Raw genomic sequence first — 19,072 nt, forward strand, 5'->3', positions numbered from 1 at the left:
ATAGGATAATAAGATAAAAAGTGTTACAGACAAAATTATTAGTAAGAATCTAAGACAATTTAAATGATTAATACACTTAATTTAATGGACATATATAGATCACTGCAGTCACCAACTATTCCCAGAATACTAAGAAAAATGTGCCATACAGTAGGCCTTCCATAAGTCCAAATTAATTCCAAAGATTCACACTTATATATAAACCATGTTCTCCGACCAAATTGAAATGAGAAATTACTAAGAAAAAAAAAAACTCATACCTTTGGAAACTGAAAACTTCTATTTTCAAATAATATATGGCTCAATAAGAAATCATAATGGTAATTTTTTTTTTTTTTTTTTTGAGACGGAGTATCCCTCTGTCACCCAGGCTGGAGTGCAGTGGTGCAATCTCGGCTCACTGCAACCTCTGCCTCCCAGGTTCAAGTGATTCTCCTGCTTCAGCCTCCAAAGTGGCTGGGACTAAAGGCATGTGCCACTACGCCTGGCTACTTTTTTTCTATTTTTAGTAGAGACAGGGTTTCACCATGTTGGCCAGGCTGGTTTCAAACTCCTGACCTCAAGTGATCAGCCCGCCTTGGTCTCCCAAAGTGCTGGGATAACAGGTGTGAGCTACTGCGCCTGGACCATATGGTTATTTTTAAATACTCTAAAAAGTGACCCATCATAAAAATGCTCCATAGCAAAACCCATGTACTAGCTTTATAGTCATAACTGCTTATATTAGAAAAGAAAAGCTACCAATTTGAAGTAAGCATTCAACTTAAGGAGTTAGGACAAAAACAAACTAAACCCCAAGAAATAAAAGGAAAAACATAATAAATAAGGCTAAGAGCAGAAATTAAAAATACAAAACATCCAAATTTGTTATTTGAATACACTATTAAAACTGACAAATTTCTAACAAAATTAACCAAGAAAAAAATAAAAAACACAAACTCGGAATTTTTAAAACAGAACCATAGATGTAGAAAAATTTACTAAGAGATAATTTTATGCCAAAATATTTGAAAATGAACAAAAATGGAAAAATCCTCAGAAGAATAGAAATTACAAAAATAGACTCAAAAAACAATAGAAAATATGAACCATATTTGGTTCATATTTGGTTTAACAACTTCCCAAAAACAAAACAAGAGATGAAGGCCAGTTTTACACATAAAAAATTTCTAGCAAAATATAAAGAGAACAGATAATTGTAATAAAAAAGAACAAATACTTTCCAACTTAATACACAATAACTACAAATTAAAATAACCCAAAAACCAAAAAATTTATAAAATTTGGTATCAGCAATTAAAATGAAGAAACTCGAGCTACATCTATCAACATAAATGAATCACTAAAACAATTTTAAACAAAAAAAGCAAGTTATATTATGATGTTACTCAAACAAAATTGTAAATCCAGCAAAACAGTTCCCTGTGTTTATGGTAGTATGGTAGGTATGTGTAATTAAATTATTAAAAACTAAATAATAAATACTCTATTCATAAGTTGCTTCCTCTGGATAAGGCATAAGTTGAAAGATGGGCAATGGAGATGGGGAAGCTCCATTTTACCTGTAAAATTTTATTTATTTTAAAGAAAAAAATCTACAACAAACACAGCATTTAACTATATAAATAATTTTATTTTTATCTGTATATTTAAGATTTCTTATAAGAACACTTTAAAAACCAGAGATGGTGCAGTGAAATAGCAAAAGCAATAGCTAATATTTATTGAGTGCTTACATTATGCCAGAACAATTCTAAGTGGTTTACATATATTAATTCATGTAATACTCATATCAACCCCATGAAGTAGACATTATTATTATCCCCACTTTTCAAATGAGGCACTGAGACAAAGATGCTAAGTGTATTACACTGTTATAATCATTTGGAAAACAATTTGATAATACTAATTAATGGGAATACCATTAGAACTGCAAATCTACTTGAGAAGATCTGTATGAAGAAAGTACCCAAAACCATAACAAAGATTTGTGTACAAAAATGCATGTGTTACTCTGTTGGTTACTCAAACGGAAATAAAAGTTCAAACACCTAAAATACAGAATAGTGAAATAGTTCTGTAACATCTATATGACAGACTATGATACTACCAAAAAAACTATTTGAAAATAATTTTCAACATAAAAAAATGCTTACACTCTAATGTTAAATAAAATATAATTCAAAATTATTTTTGTTCCCAACTATGTAAAAAATATACATACAAGGCTGGAGGAAAATACAGAAAAATGTTATAATGAAGTTACCCACAGATGAAATTACAGAGAGCTTTCTTTCCTTCAAGTGCATAAATTTACCAAACATTTTAGAATGTATAGCTGATAGTCAGGAAAAGTTACCAAAAAGAAAAAAAAAATGGCACGTATCATTTATCTTCTCAGTCTTCCTAATCAATAGCAACAAACTATCTTCATAACTCCAAACTAATCCCAAATTGTGATTATAGCAAACTTGATATATAGCAAATACAAAGAGAACTGATAATTCTAATTTAAAAGAGGAAATTAAAAAACTAGACATAGGCACAAAAACAAAGTTTTGCTTAGCACATAATAAACCAAGAAAGCCTACGTTGTTTCTCATAATAGCATTTACTTACGTGGTAATTGTGGTGTTTTACTATCATGTGAACGGTACTCTTCATGAGGAACAGACTTGTCATCCTAATTGCAAGAAAGTTTATAATATGGTTAATATATTATCATAAAGAACTGCAATGTAGAGGAGAGCCAATAAGATTTGAAAAGGTTGGAGGTTGAAATGATATACAGGAACTCACCATTTTCACATGCATAGGTCTATCAAATAAAAACTGCCCATTAAACATAGCTGTTGTTGGTTCAGTCAAGGAAAGCCAGTTAAGATAATTATATAAAATTATATCAGAACACAAACTAATTTTTAATAATCTTAGAGTCCAACTATCTTTGATATTTTAATTAACATCTTTAATACGTATTGGTATTAGCCACTTTCATATACTCAGAAAAATATTCAGTTCTTTGCTTTATGATTTTATTTCATCAGTAAGATATATTTTATTTTTTTATGAGATTATTTTTATTAGTATTTTTAAAAATACATTTCCATTGATACTATCAATATTTGAGTATTCCTCACCTTATGTTCAGATTACTGGAATGCATTTCCATCAGGTAATTCTTCCTTCAATCTTTTGTACTTCCAATCTAACTTATTAATAACTTCAAATTTAAAATAATTAAAATTCCATTTTTAGCACATTATTCCTCTGATTGAAAGGAAAAAAATTCACCATGCCACGTGTATACCTATGTAACAAACCTGCATAATCTGTACATGTACTCCAGAATGTAAAGTATAATAAATAAGAAAAAAGAAAAAAATTTAATTTTTTGTTACAATAAAATTTCTTTATATTTTTTTAATTGTACTTTAGGCTCTGGAGTACATGCGCAGATCATATAGGATTGTTGCATAGGTACATACATGGCAATGTGGTTTGCTGCCTCCATCTCTCTGTCACCTATATCTGGCATATCTCCCCATATTATCCCTCCCCAACCTCCCTACCCCACGCTGTCCCTCCCCTAGTTCCCCCTAACAGACCCCAGTGTGTGATGCACCCCTCCCTGTGTCCATGTTTTCTTATTGTTCAACACCCTCCTATGAGTGAGAACATGCAGTGTTTGATTTTCTGTTCTTGTGTCAGTTTGCTGAGAATGATGGTTATTTTTAATTCAACCGTTGAAAAAAGCAAACTTGTAAGGCTTAACTTAAAGTAACTGCATTAATATACAATGGATTACACAATTGTTAAATACATGTACACAACTAATTATGGTAGGAAGAGAGAGAAGAAAAAACTTCATACTAGCCTTGTACAATATGGCTAATTCAAGTTTTAAGAGTGACTTTAGTACTTGTACCTAGTCAGGGTTTTATTTGCTGGAGACTAAAGTCTAACACACATCTCTAAGACAGGCACAGGCAACCTTAAATTCAATTACCACCCTCAACCCCCCTGCCAACAAAAATAATATTAAGCTTCTTCAACCTCATAAACAATGCGAAAACGTCAGGATACAAATTGCTTGAACTGCTTCAATTGCTTGCTCAAAAGTGACAGTGCCCATTCCTCTGCTCTTGCCATCTTTGTCTTCTTTAATATCTGCCCGCTTTACAGTTCCAGCTATGCTGAACACTTCCTTTAGCTTCTTCCAACCAACTTTGAAATCAAGCTTTATATAAAATTGTATAAAGTTACATATCTAATAAATCCCTCTCCCCATCTGTAAATACAAAAGAATATCTTAAAACCATAAAGAACTGTAAGCCTAGTTCAACAATACATCAATAATGTTCAAATTTAAAAACATCTTCAGTTGTTTAAAATCATTAAGCTACATCGACATTGTTCCTTGTCCTCTTTTTTAAATTTCTAAAATCATCTCTCAACTGCTCAAACCTGTTTTGAAAAACTTGCACATCTATTTTTACCAAGAGAAATCCAGATTTTGAAAAGCATTGTTTTCACTGACTTTCAAATGCTTAGAAAAAATGACAAACCAACTATGACATGCATATTCACAAATATCAAGGCTACAAAAAAGAAATCCATTTACAAATATAAACTGAAACACATATAATTAAATTTCAAGAACTGCTTGAATGTGTATAAATTGCACAGATCCATGTTTTAAAAATCCAAATCATTGTATTTAAACTCTAACCTTGTGTGTGTGTGTGTGTGTGTGTATGCATATATATACATCAATTGGGTTTGAGTTTATAATAATTACTGTTTCACTTACTTTAGTTAAAAATAAGCAAATGTTCTACAAACCTTTAACTCATTCATCTAATCAAATTATCTAATTATCTCTCTGAATGACCAATTTTAGACTAAAGCTTCAACTTACATTGGCAACAAAAATTGTGGAACCAAGTCTACCGGCCTGCAAATTACTGATGACCTCAGGAGGAATGTTGGGATTATTGAGAATGGAAGGTGGTAAATTCATCAACCCTGATCCCATATCAGGGACATGTCCTCCTGGAAACGATCCTCCTGTTCGTTGCAATGCCCTGCGAGCATTTTCTCCATCAGGATCCTATAACACACATTGAATGTTAAATTCTACTAAATACATCAGTAAGTCTATATAATTAAAATAACAACTTAAATTCTACAGTAGCAATCCTATCTGGCTCAAATTATTGACCCTCTTGAAGAGTGAGCTTTTTTCTCAACCAGAGAATTGAGTCCCATAAAAACCTGTGGGTAGACAAAAGATTTAAATCTCCAGAGATGTCAGTTAAATAATTTTTTCCGATCACTAAAGTCACTTAAGAACTTGATATTAGTTTAATTTTGCTCTCACACTAGTGTACAAGTATATATACACATAACTCAAAGAAGAGTGAAGTACTCACTGTGACTTTTCTTTCCAAAATGTAGGAATGGTGAATTTTCACTACTGGATGACCAATAAAAGGCCAAATTCAGACTAATTCAAAGCTTTTCAACAGTAGAACAGACTTTTATAAAGCCCAAATATCAGGGTGGAAGACAGGATGACTGATTGTAATCTGTAAATTTTATTCCTGAACAAATACAATTATCCACCTTCTAAATTCTTACCTTCCTCAACAATGATTATAATCTGAGATGGGAGACGGGAGAGATAAAGGAAGGCTAAGTGTCCAAGTGAGGAATGATATTAAACATTGTTTTTTGTTAGGTTCATTAATCTTGTAAGAGATACACCCTACCTTTAAACAAAACCAAAGACACACACACACACACGCGTGTGCACACACACACACAAATGTAATTCTCACTCATCCCACTAGGTGAATACAAAAAACAAAAATAAATAAACAAAAAACACATAAACACATTGATAGACTATCATCTGCAATGCCAAATGATTGTGAAAGGTAAACATCATCATCACCTCTCCATCTTTAGGCTAAGATCAAGTGTAAAGGTAACCATCAAATCTACTTTGCTGGCCTCACTCTGGGAATACTGTACTAATTTTAAAAAAGTTAGATGACTTAAATAAATTCTCTAGGATGGCTGGAGAATAAAAGGTGAAAAGGTAAATGAAATAATAAAACCATTCTGGCATCCAACATATTTCTTCAATATGAAGGAATAAACAAGATTACAAATGAAAAAAAGTATCAAAGAATGCTTCAAAATGTTTAAGTTAATAAATAATAAATTCTTTAGGTCTAAGGATTCAAAAAGAGGTAAAAATACAAAATTAGGATAGTGGTTACCTGTGGGGAAGAAAGATAACACAGAAGAGGTTTTTTGAACTATTATAGTAAGATATTTTGGTTGGTTGTACTTATAACATTAACAAGGTGTGTTGCTGTTTTGATCTATCTTTTATACACACGTGACAGAAATATATGCACATACAATACATGCGCACATATATAAAACATATATAAAATAAAATTTATATAAAACAAACCACCTACTATGTAACATGACTTTTATTCTTCTTTTCCCCTTGCTATCATCCTGCTGGTCACTGACGGCTATTGTTTTTGGAGGGCATATAGTAGCAGTTTATAACTGATACTATTCTGAGTTTAATTAAATGAAAAAAATGTAATTCTAAAGACTCTTAAGAATTCTAATGTAATTCTAAACACTGGAAATATACCTTCCTTAGACTTACACCACAGTAGCACTTCCAAGCATTCATTTCATCCACCCATCTATAAATTAGATATTCCAGGAAAGGGAATACCAAAGTGACATTAATCCAAAAAAGTCAACTGAATAAATCCCTCATCATTTAGCTAGGCCAAATTAAGTCTTTTTTTTTCCTCTTAAAAAAGTTGAAAATGGCAGCATCCTCTACCACTTTGGATTATATTACTACAGGGTCTCTGCAATATTACTGAGGATCTACAATGTGCCAATGTGCTTTAACTCAAAAGAACACAATAACATGGCCTTGATATTTAGCATTCAATAAATTTTTTTCCAATAAAAGAAAAAAATACTAAAATCTGTAGTACTTGTCCTTTGAAGAGAAAAAACATAAAACACAAAGTTATTAAATTGGTGCAAAAGTAAAGGCAGTTTTTGCCATTACTTTTAATTCAAAGCTTTTTTTAAACGGCAAAAACTGCCTTTACTTTTGCACCAATCTAATACAATCCTCAAAATAATCATTCAGATTATTATAATTTAAAGAAAATTAAGATACCAACACATTTCTGAAGCACTGGCCCTGGCTTACGCATAAAAACCACCAAATAAATGACTGACACAGACCACAACAGTCAAAATTTTCTCTACTAACTCTATATATTCCTGTCAATAATTTTTTGTAATAATAACCCCCAGACTCCAAGAGGATTAGAATAATGTGGAAGCAGACTCAGATGAAGGGATCTGGGATACGTGTTACATGCTGGTAGCATGGCCTTCAATTTCAAGTTATTCTCACTCCCAGGAACGGGACTCTCGGACAGGAATAACAATCATTATTATTACAGCTAACACATATTAGGTAGTTACAATATTTTGAGCATTGTGCTTAGTGCTCTGTACAATCATAACATCACAAGTATAATAAATAGCTAGCATTAAATGGTTTACATATATTAACTCTTTGAGTCCCAATAGCACTATGAGATCAGTACTATCATTCTTCCCATCTTACAATTAAGAAAACAAACAAGAAAGGTTAAGTAATTTGCCCTGAGTTACAGAGGTTCTCTGATGCCAGAGCCTAAGTTCTTTACCATGTATCTCATTTAATCCTCAGAAAAACCCTAATAGGTAAATACAAGCACATTTCGTTTTATTGTGTTGCACTTTATTGCGCTTTGCAGATACTGCACTTTTTGCAAATTGAAGATTTGTGACAATCTCGTGTCCAGCAAGTCTATCAGCACCATTTTCCCAACATGTGCTCACTTTGTTTCTCTGTATCACATTTTGGTAATTCATGCAATATCTCAACCTTCTTCATTATTATCTGTTATGGTGATCTGTGATCAGTAATCTTTGACGTTTTTATTGTTTTAGGGTGCCATCCACCATGCCCAAATAAAACAGCAAACTTAATCAATAAATGTTCTGACTCCTCCACCGACCAGCCATTTCCCATCTCTCTCCCTTGCCTCAGACATCCCTATCTGAGATACAACAATATTGAAATAAGGCCAATTAATAACCCTACAATGGCTTCTAAATGTTCAAGTAAAAGAAAGAGTTGCAAGTCTCTCACTTTTAATCAAAAGCTAGACATGATTAAGCTTAGTGAGGAAGGCATATCAAAAGTGCAGATAGGTGAAAAGCCAGGCCTCTTGCATCGAAGTTCCTGAAGAAAATTTAAAGTGCTACTCCAGTGAACACACCAGTGATGAGAAAGTGAAACAGCCTTAATGGTATTTCAAAAACAGGTAAAAACACAAAATTTAAGATACTGGTTACCTTTGGGAAAGAAAGATAACACAGTAGAGAATATGCTTCTTGAACTATTAAGATATTTCGGTTGTTTGTGCTTATAACATTTCAGTAGTCTGAAAGTTTCAGTGGTCTAAACAGAAGATCAGAGCAGCCTCATCATTACCTTAAGCCAAAGCCTAATCCATAGTAAAGCCTTAACTCTCTTCAATTCTATGAAGGCTGAGAGAGGTGAGAAAGCTGCAGAAGAAAAGTCTGAAGCTGGTCCATGAGATTTAAGGGAAGAAGCGATCTCTATAACATAAAGGTACAAGTAAAGCAACAAGTGCTGATGTAGAAGCTACAGCAAGTTATCCATATCTAGCTAAGATCACTGATGAAGGTGGCTACGCTAAACAATAGATTTTCATGTAGATGAAACAGTTTTCTATAGGAAGAAGATGCCATCTAGGACTTTCAGACTTAGAAATGTCAGTGTTTGGCTTCAAAGCTTCAACAGACAGACTCCTTTATTAGGGGCTAATGCAACTGGTGACCTTAAATTGATTTGAAGCCATGCTTATCATTCTGAAAATCCCAGGAACCTAATGATTAGGCTAAATCTACTCTGTCTGTGCCCTACAAATGAAATTACAAAGCCTAGATGACAGCACATCTGTTTATAGAATGGTTTGCCAAATATTTTATGCCCACTGTTGAGACCTATTGCTCAAAATAATTCCTTTCAAGATACTACTGCTCATTGACAATGTACTTGTCATCCAAGAGTGTTAAAGAAGATTCACAAGAAACTAACATTCGCAGGCCTATTAATACAATATCCATTCTGCAATCCATGAATAAACAATAATTTTAACTTTCAAGTCTTATTATTTCAGAAATACAATTCATAATGTTATTGCTGATATAGACAGTGACTCATCTGATAGATCTGGGCAAGGGAGATTAAAAACCTTCTGGAAAGGATGTACCATTCTAGATGTCACTAAGAACATCTTGTAATCCCAGGACTTTGGGAGGCCAAGGTGGGTGGATCACGAGGTCAAGAGATCGAGACCATCCTGGTCAACATGGTGAAGCCCCGTCTCTACTAAAAATATAAAAAATTAGCTGGGCATGGTGGCGCGTGCCTGTAATCCCAGCTACTCAGGAGGCTGAGGCAGGAGAATTGCCTGAACCCAGGAGGCGGAGGTTGCGGTGAGCCGAGATCGCGCCATTGCACTCCAGCCTGGGTAACAAGAGCGAAACCCCATCTCAAAAAAAAAAAAAAAGAACATCTGTGATTCATAAGAGAAGGTCAAAATATGAATATTAACAGAAGTTTGGAATAAATGTATTCTAATCCTAATGGATGACTTTGAGGGGTTCAAGACTTAAATGGTAGAAGTAAACAAAGATGTGGTGGAAAGAGCAAGAAAATGAGAAGTGGATCCTGAAGATGTGACTAAATTGCTGCAACCTCATGATAAAACCTGAACGAATTAGGAGTTATTTCTTGGCTAGGCAAAGGAAGTGGTTTCTTGAGATGGAAGCTATACCTAGTGAATATGCTACGAACACTGTTGATATGACAACTAAGGATTTAGAATATTACATAAATTTAGTTGATAAAGCAGCATCAGGTTTGGGAAAACTGACTTCAATTCTGAAGGAAGTTCTACTGTGGGTAAAATGCTATCACACGCTTCAAGACAAATCTTTTATGAAAGGAAGAGCCAATTGATACAGCAAACTTCATTGTTGTCTTATGTTAAGAAATTGTGACAGCTATCCCAAACTTCAGCAACCACCACCCTGATCAGTCAGCAGTCAACAACACTGAAGCAAAACTCTCCACCAGCAAAAAGATTAAAATGAAAGCTCAAATAATCACTAGTATTTTCAGTAATAAAGTATTTTTAAATTAAGGCATGTATGTTGTGCTTTTAGACATAATGCTATTGCACACTTCAAACAGAATACAGCATAGAATAAACATAACTTTTATGTGTACTGCAAAACCAAAACATACGTGTGACACACTTTATTGTGATATTCCCTTTATTGCAGTAGTCTGGAACCAAACCTACAATATCTCAAAGATATGCCTCTATTATCAGTAGTACTACTACAGTTATTTAGGTTTAGAGAAATGAAGTAGCATGTCTAGACACACCACTAGAAAGTGATGGAACCAGGAATCAAATCATTACTATACTATTAAATGCCATGGCTAACTGATAGTAGTGCTCCACAACCAATGATTAACATCAGTATTAGTACAGAGTCTTCAGGTTCCCGAAGTTACACTAGCTATCTCTTTCAACACAGACTTTAGCAAGGATATGTTCGTAACAGGTCTGTAATCAAACTATTAAGATCAACAATCCAAAATAAAGGAACACATGAAGATGAGTGCTATTCAAGCCAATCATTCTCAAGGTTAAACTGTAAAATTTTTTGTATCTTCTAGTCACTCTTTGTCAACCTATTTACAGTGCTACCATTTTCTACAAAGAGGACATATCCATTTTAGGGGATTCAAACTTCTAGTTATAAATTTCACTAACAGAGTTATAATTTTTATGAAATTTTAATCTAGTATAGTTTCCAAGTAACATTCATAAAAAGTGAATATCAATTTTATTCAAAACCATAACAAATTTGCATTATTAAGCGATCTTTAATTATCAATTACAAAAATATTGTGTTTCTCAAATTAACAAAATCTAAAAACTGAAAATGTCTGTACCAAATAAACTCAGCACCTAAAGTTTATCCCCTTTGAATTTCTAGATCCTGAATTTTTTTTTATTATGTGCTTCCATTTTTAACAACTTGGAACAAATCAAATATAGGATAACTGCTTAAGAGCAAATATAAAATCATGTACAAGTAAAACTATCATCAATATATAATGCATTAATAACCACCTATGCTTAAAAACAACATTGTAGTCAGGCACATATATTTAAAAAATTGAAAATCCAAGGAAAGTATGTCCTTCTAGTTGAATATTTAAATTCCAAACATAAGAAATCTTACCTCTTTAATATTCAGGGGTCTTCCACTAAGATCATATTTGTTCATAGTTTCTAGGGCTTTCTTTACAAATTCTTCGTCTTTGAATTCAACCACACTTAATAGGGAAAAAATTATAGGAAATGTTTATGTACTAATTTTTTTCCAATCAAAGTTTAATTTGACTTAAAATACTTAAAGAAAAAATTTCTTACCCACAACCCTATATCCAGGTAGATTTGTCAAAATATGCAAAAGAAAAAAAAGTTTTAGATCACTACATGAAGTTAATAAATTCTAACAAGTTAATCATTAAAAGCAATTAATAATATGGTACAATCACTTTTCATCTTTTATACTTCCAGAACATAACAGGCAAGTGACCATAAAGTTTCTATAAATTTTTAAATGTACCTATTAAAGATAGTAGAAACTAGCATGTAACAAGCTTGGAGCATATGTTTTACTTTTAGGTGACTTTAAGTTAAGACTAACTTCACTGTACAAATTAAATCAACAGGTAATCAGGGAAATAACTAAAGGCTCTAATATACCTATCCTTATATAGTTACAAATAGTTTCAAAAGATGTGTCATCTACAACATATTTTTCAACTCTATTAAAATCAATACAGCAAATAAATATTAATTTTATTTTTAACAAATTCTCTATTAGATTAAAACTACCTTCACATTTAACAGCACCCAGTTGGAAGTATATAAAAATCATCTATAAACTAATAAATTAATTTGGAGAGTTATTTTAAAGAATAATTCCCTGTGATTGCCACTCAAAGTCCCATTTGAATGTGATTACAAGTTTTTATTCATCATGCACCCAACTGGTTTTACTAGCATAAAATTAAACACTGTTAAGAGTTTTCCATTGTATTCTTCAGTATATTGCATTCTTGCTGCTAAAAATCAAAATATACTATCAACCAATTCCTTCTATGTCAATATAATCATAAATGTCATTCATACCAATTGGTCAGAGCACTGCCTCTTATGTAGTCCTGCAGGCTACCAAATTTAGCTTTACAGTAAAGTTTCAAAAATACATTCTGAACTAACACCTTTAAGCTATAGGCTCCTCAAAAAACTCAGGAATATTATCAATTCAGTGACTTTTAAAGTATCCTTGAAGACATCTAAATACAACGAAAAAAAATCCTACATTAAAATCTTATTGGCTAAGAAGAAGTATTACCTTAGAGCATTGGAAAAGTGAATGCCCTTTTGAGTATTTTCAAAACCCAACCCTTCCAGGCAGCTAGGTTTGTAAAACTGTCACACTTGCTGGTAAAGAGCCTCAAATCTTGCATAATAAAGTAAAACAAAATGAAACTTAAGTTTCCAAAAACTGGTACAAGTATTATACAAAAGGTAAACTGCTGAGGAACTTTTAAACCTCAAGCAGATTATTGCCCACAGCACTTACCCTTGATTTTCCTTCCGCATCCTTAAAGAGCTCCACGTATGTAACCTCACCAACTACATAAGACATACAAAAGGAAGATACCAAGAAACAATACATTTAAACACCAATATCTTGCTTTACTGCACCCTGTGCACAACTCTACAGAGAAGCACCTATTATTCACCAACAATCAAAACCAGACCAACATACCTCCTATCAATGGCTATGTAAATTTAACTGATTTTCAGAAATGTACATCATCCACATTCTCTAGAAAAAGCTAACAACCATATTAACCTAATTCATACTACAGATCATATTTTGGCCAGCATGATATAGTTGGTGAACAAATGCACATATACATACAAATGGTCCCTTAGCCTATCATATTAAAAAACTTCAACATTAGCACTTTTCAAATAACTTTGGTCAGCCTACACACAACAGCTGTTTTAAGGTGACTTTCTACCTGAATGTCTTCAATCATGTTTGCCATCAGTAAACTAAATTTACAAATCATGCATCACAGCAAGCCACACACTTTCTAAATAAAGTCAATGAATAAAACCAATCAAATAGTTGTCACCTTACAACAGATACACCAATGCAATTTTTTAAAAAATTTATTAGAAGAGATCAGCCTCAAAACCAAGTACATAGTTTGCAGGACTGTTGAAACTCAATTTTTCAAGAGATAACAAAACTAACTTTTACAAGATCAAGTATTAAAATTATTTTTCCCCAAAACCAACCATGTATATAAATGAAGGTTTTCAGATTATTCTGAAAACAAAATTGCAACAGCAGTAATGCAATTTTAATTTAGAACTGCAAAGACAGCATCATGGCAGTCATGACAAGGCAAACAAAATAAATTCCACAGCCAGATTCCAGACTCCACCAAGATAATAACAAAACAGCTTTTGGAAAAAAAATAAATAATCAGACCTTATTATTCATTCTTTAACAAGCTAAATGTATTGCTTAACTAATGGAATAGCTCTTTTAAAATCTATAAAAACTTCAACTAGACAAAGCAATCACTTTAACAAAATTCTTGGTGGCATGCATATGCTGGCTCGATACTATCCCACGGAAATGGCAAAAAGAAAAATATCCATACTACCTTGTAATGAAATTGTGTCAAGTGAAAGAAGAAGAAAAGATTAATTCACATGTCAAGAAATAAAAATCAATTTTTTGAGTCTGTGTGGCTCAGAGGAATAAAAATGTTTGTGTAGTTCCCTCCCCTGTCTATATGAAAATTATCCAACAGTGGGTTATTTCAGAGATAGTTACCTTTCTCTCTCATTAGATCTTTAATAGCTTGCCATTTCATGTCATATGGGATGTTGCTAATGAAAACTCTGTTACGATTTGGACCCTTCTTTTCTCCAGTGCCCGAATTCTTGTCTTTTGAATAAGGATGAAATCTATTGGCCTTCTTACTTCCTGTAGATTTTTCCTTTAAGTCAGATTTCTCTTCTTTCACTGATTCATCATTCTCCCTGTGAATTTTAAAAAAAATCAACCAAACAAAAACCCTCAGTTGTACTTCTAAGAATGGAAGTCTATATTAAATAAATATTTCATATTTATCACTTCATAAAACTGTCCACTAAGCTAGACCTCAGCAAAGTAGCTGGAGAATCAGCCTGAGAGCTTTGTAATTACCCAGTGCTATTTTGAAGCAAGAGTTTGACTTCTCATTTAACAGTTGTCATTTTTTTCCACATTAAATAGTTGTAAGCATCCAAACAATCACCTAGTTTTTCCTGTCACACTACTTACTTAATAAGATATTAGACTGGAATAGAGGGGACAGCAGATAATTTTACCTCTAAGGTATCTAAAACTGCCACCTTTAATGGAGAATTAACTTTCTGGGCATCATTCAAAACTTTTTGAAAAAAACTAACTTACACAATGATACTCTGAAAAAGTTCATCTCTTAAAGATTAATAGTTTCTTCCCAGAACTTTCTCCTCCCTTAATTAGAAGCATAATTAAAATACAAACTTATGTCTGTATATCCATATCTATATACATATATGCTCAAATTACAGCTCTCAAACTTTTTTCTATTCCCAATTTTGATCAACACAGAAAATTTATAAAATATCCTAATAGTTTATGTTACATTTTAACCTATAAACTAGAATAGGTTACTTCATCAAATTATGCAGTTTCATTAATAATACTACCTAGAATGGATAATGTGGGAGAGAAGGAGTACACAAAAGCAATGTAAGCCAAAAGTTTATAAACCTGATTTTTAATGAGGCCTTAACTAGAAAAAATTTAATTTATAACACTGTAATCACAATGCAACTCTATGATGTCATATGCCAACCATCCAAAAGATGTAGGCATCCACTTAAACCCCATAGATAAAAATCTGAATTTATATTTTAAAATCCAATTTGCTTTTCAAGATGAGTCTTTTTTACAAAACAAACAATAGATTTTTTTTTTTTTTTTTTTTGAGACAGAGTCTCATTCTATCTCAAGCTGGAGTACAGTGGCGAGATCTCGGCTCACTGCAACCTCTGCCTCCCAGGTTCAAGCAATTCTCCTGCCTCAGCCTCCCAAGTAACTGGGATTACAAGTTTGCACCACCACACCCGGCTATTTTTTGTATTTTTAGTAAAGACGCGGTTTCACTATGTTGGCCAGGCTGGTCTCGGACTCCTGACCTCAGGTGATCTGCCAGCCTCAGCCTCCCAAAGTGCTGGGATTACAGGCATGAGCCACCACACCCAGTCAATAGGTTTCTTTTACGTAACTAAGTGCTCTAGTCAATTTAAAACTATTTTAATAACAAAACTTCCATTTTAAAGCAATTTTTCACATTACTAATAAAATCACTGAGGATGACACCTAGCAATCTAAATTTTTTTTAAGCTTTCTGGATTATTCTGACAACAAAGCAAGTTTAATGAGCCAGGTTCTGAATAGTTGTCTAAACCAAGCAATTCTGTTGATCCATACGTTGCAATGCTCCACGCATACCTCTAACTTTAGCAGTCATTTGTTACATAATATAGCAAACTTCATGAACACTGCTCTTCTTTGTAGGTAACACAGCCACAAATATAGTATGTAAACTCTATGAGAACAAAAACGATCTGCTTTGACATCTATGAGAGCACAACTATCTGCTATGGTATCAGCAGCACCTCGAATAGTGAATGAGTATAACACTGTGCTGTAATTTTTGAATGAATTAACAGTCAATTAAAAGGGATAACATCAGGAGAAATACCTAATGTAGATGACGAGAGGATGGATGCAGCAAACCACCATGGCACGTGTATACCTATGTAACAATCCTGCACAATCTGCACATGTACCCCAGAACTTAAAGTATATTAAAAAAAAGAACTCAATGAAAAAAAAAAAGGAATCCATACTCATCTGAGCACAGATGTTGCCAGAAAAACTGCTAGAATAAAGAAAGAGACATTTGGGCCAAACTTGCTGGGCTATCTTTTTTTTAGACCTTGAAAGGGACATCCTCACTATCAAACATATTCCTTTATCAGAAATGGCATAGCCTAGAGGGGAGTCTTCTGAACTGCCTAACTCTAGAAAGTACCTACCTGTCTGAACAGAGTGGCACTTTTGAAAATGGCAGTAAGCAGCCAAAAGGCACAAAGGCCTTTTCTCTGGTTTCTGGGTACATCAGATGGAAGAACAAACCTTTCTTTTCAATTTCCCAAAGGGCCTGTTTATATAATAGGCTTAGATGAATTCAATGAATGTTTGTAAAGTAAGACTCTATTCAGTAAGCAGATAGCTATATAGTCTCTAGATAAATACCCCTTCCCCTGACTATTTTCTTCCCGGATTAAACCAATTGTGAAAATTACACAAAGTTCTGAAGTACTTACAATGTTCTATGCTTGACTTGGGTGAGGTTACACAGATGTTGTAAATATTTGCTTACAACAATCTGAAAATTCCATTAAAAAACAGTAACTTTATATATACTATCTTCTTTAAATTATTTACTCAAAGATGATCAGAGAAAGCAATTTCTTCATTTTCCCCAATTAGAAGCATCTTAAAAATAATGCTAAACTGCTCATCTATGATGTATGAATTAAAATTTATCTTGTTTCTTACCAGTGTATAACAAAAAAGAAAAAAAAATTATAAAAGTCATATCAGTTTAGAGGCTACAGGGATGATCTAATTATTAAGAAACTGAGCCATAATTATTTAATTTCTGAACTATTTCTAAGTCATAAATACTTTGGAAGAGAAAGTAAAAATACATGTGAAAACTCTTAAGGAAATAATGCAACAAAGTTCCAAAATGTTGGTACTACATTCAGAATTCCATCCACTAAATTCCCAAATTATTCATTTAGACAACTACTTTCACAATATACCTAAAAACTCTAGAATGGCCAGAAAAATGCTATCTACTTTTAAAATCAAACTATACCTCTAAATAACAACATAAATTTCTGAAAAAAATCAACATCCAACATCAAAAGAAGAAATTCAGTTTTAATGTGTGATTTTAAAAGTACAATGGTGTAGTCTGAGATCCAATATTAATCCCAGTTCCAGAGGAAAACTACCAGAGGGCAGTTCAGAGCAATAAATGCCTACATTAAGAAACAAAAGACCTCCAAGCCAAGTGCAGTGGATCACACCTATAATCTCAGCACTATGGGAGGCCAAGGCAGGTGGATCAGTTGAGGTCAGGAGTACAAGACCAGCCTGGCCAACATGGTGAAACCCCATCTCTACTAAAACTACAAAAATTAGCCAGGCGTAGTGATGCATGCCTGTAATCCCAGCTACACAGGAGGCTGAGGCAAAGGAATCGCTTGAATTTGGGAGGCAAAAGGTACAGTGAGCCACGATCACACTATTGTACATTTTTTTTAAAAACAGAGCAAGACTCTGTCTCAAAAATAAAAAAAGAAGATCTCCAACAACCTAACCTTACACTTCAGGGAACCAGAAAAAATAACTAGGTCCAAAGTTAGTAGAAAAAAGAAAATAACACAAATCAGGGCAAAAATAAATGAAATATACTAGAAAAACCATAGAAAAGATCAATAAAACTAAGAGTTGGTTTTTGAAAAGATAAGCAAAACTGACAAAAGATTAAGCTAGACTAAGAGGGGAAAAAAACAATCAAATCAAAGGAGAAAAATATATAAAGAAATCAGAGGAGACATTATAACAGATACCACAGAAATACAGAGGATCATAAGAAATTACCATCACCAATTATACACCAACAAATTGTTATATTTAGAAGAAATTAATAAATTCCTGGAAACATACAACTCACCAAGACCGAATCATGAACAATTAGAAAATCTGAACAGTCCAATAACAAAGGAGATAGAGACAGTAATCAAAAATCTCCCAACAAAGAAAAGCCCAGGACCTGATAGCCTCACTGGTAAATCCTACCAAACATTTAAGAACTAATACCAATGCTGCTCAAACTCTTCCAAAAAAACTGAGCATGAGGGAATTATTTCAAATGATTTTAAAAGGCCAAGATTACCCTCATAACAAATCCAGACAAGGATCCTACAAGAAAATTAAATTACAGGCAATAGCTCTGATGAACACAGATGAAAAATTCTCAACAAAATACTAGCAAGCTAAATTCAATAGCACATTGGAAGGATCACACACCATAACCAAGTGGTATCTATCCCAGGGATATAAGGATGACATACATAGATCAATAAATGTTATATACCACATTAACAGAACAAAGGATTTTAAAAAATCAAATGATCATGTGGATCATAGATCCAGAAAAAGCTTTTGACAAAATTCAACAGACTTTCAAGATAAAAACCCTCAACAAATTTAGTACAGAAGGAATGCTCCTCAACACAATAAAGGTCATATATGACAACCCCATAGCTAATGTCATACTCAACAGTGAAAAGTTGAAGCCTTTACCTCTAAGAGCAGGAAAAAGAGATGTCCATGCTTACTACTTCTATTCAACATTGTACTAAAGCTCACAGTCAGAGCAATTAGGCAAATAAAAAGCAACCAAATTGGAGAGAAAGAAGTAAAATTACCTCTGTTGGCAGAAGATATGATCTCATGCAGAAAATTATTCAGAGAAAATTTTAAAGACACCACAAAAAAAACGATTAGAATAAATTCAGTAAAGTTATAGGATACAAAGTCAACATTCAAAAATCCATTGCAT

The 19,072-nt window shown here is 33.0% G+C and overlaps 1 protein-coding gene across 2 annotated transcripts in view; it reads right to left on the reverse strand.

Moving 5' to 3' along the window:
* MYEF2 (myelin expression factor 2) overlaps positions 1-19,072 on the reverse strand; it is a 39,592-nt gene that overhangs the window by 15,868 nt on the left and 4,652 nt on the right. For both annotated transcript variants that reach the window (XM_002753434.6, XM_002753433.7), the window contains exons 2-9: positions 14,164-14,372; positions 12,886-12,938; positions 11,661-11,668; positions 11,470-11,563; positions 4,922-5,113; positions 4,087-4,240; positions 2,800-2,849; positions 2,620-2,683 (exon numbers count right to left, since the gene is read on the reverse strand). In XM_002753434.6, the coding sequence (XP_002753480.1) occupies positions 2,620-2,683; positions 2,800-2,849; positions 4,087-4,240; positions 4,922-5,113; positions 11,470-11,563; positions 11,661-11,668; positions 12,886-12,938; positions 14,164-14,372 (824 nt within the window). The remainder of the gene's footprint in view (positions 1-2,619; positions 2,684-2,799; positions 2,850-4,086; positions 4,241-4,921; positions 5,114-11,469; positions 11,564-11,660; positions 11,669-12,885; positions 12,939-14,163; positions 14,373-19,072) is intronic.

Source organism: Callithrix jacchus, chromosome 8 (genome assembly GCF_049354715.1).
Source record: "Callithrix jacchus isolate 240 chromosome 8, calJac240_pri, whole genome shotgun sequence".
NCBI lineage: Eukaryota > Metazoa > Chordata > Mammalia > Primates > Cebidae > Callithrix > Callithrix jacchus.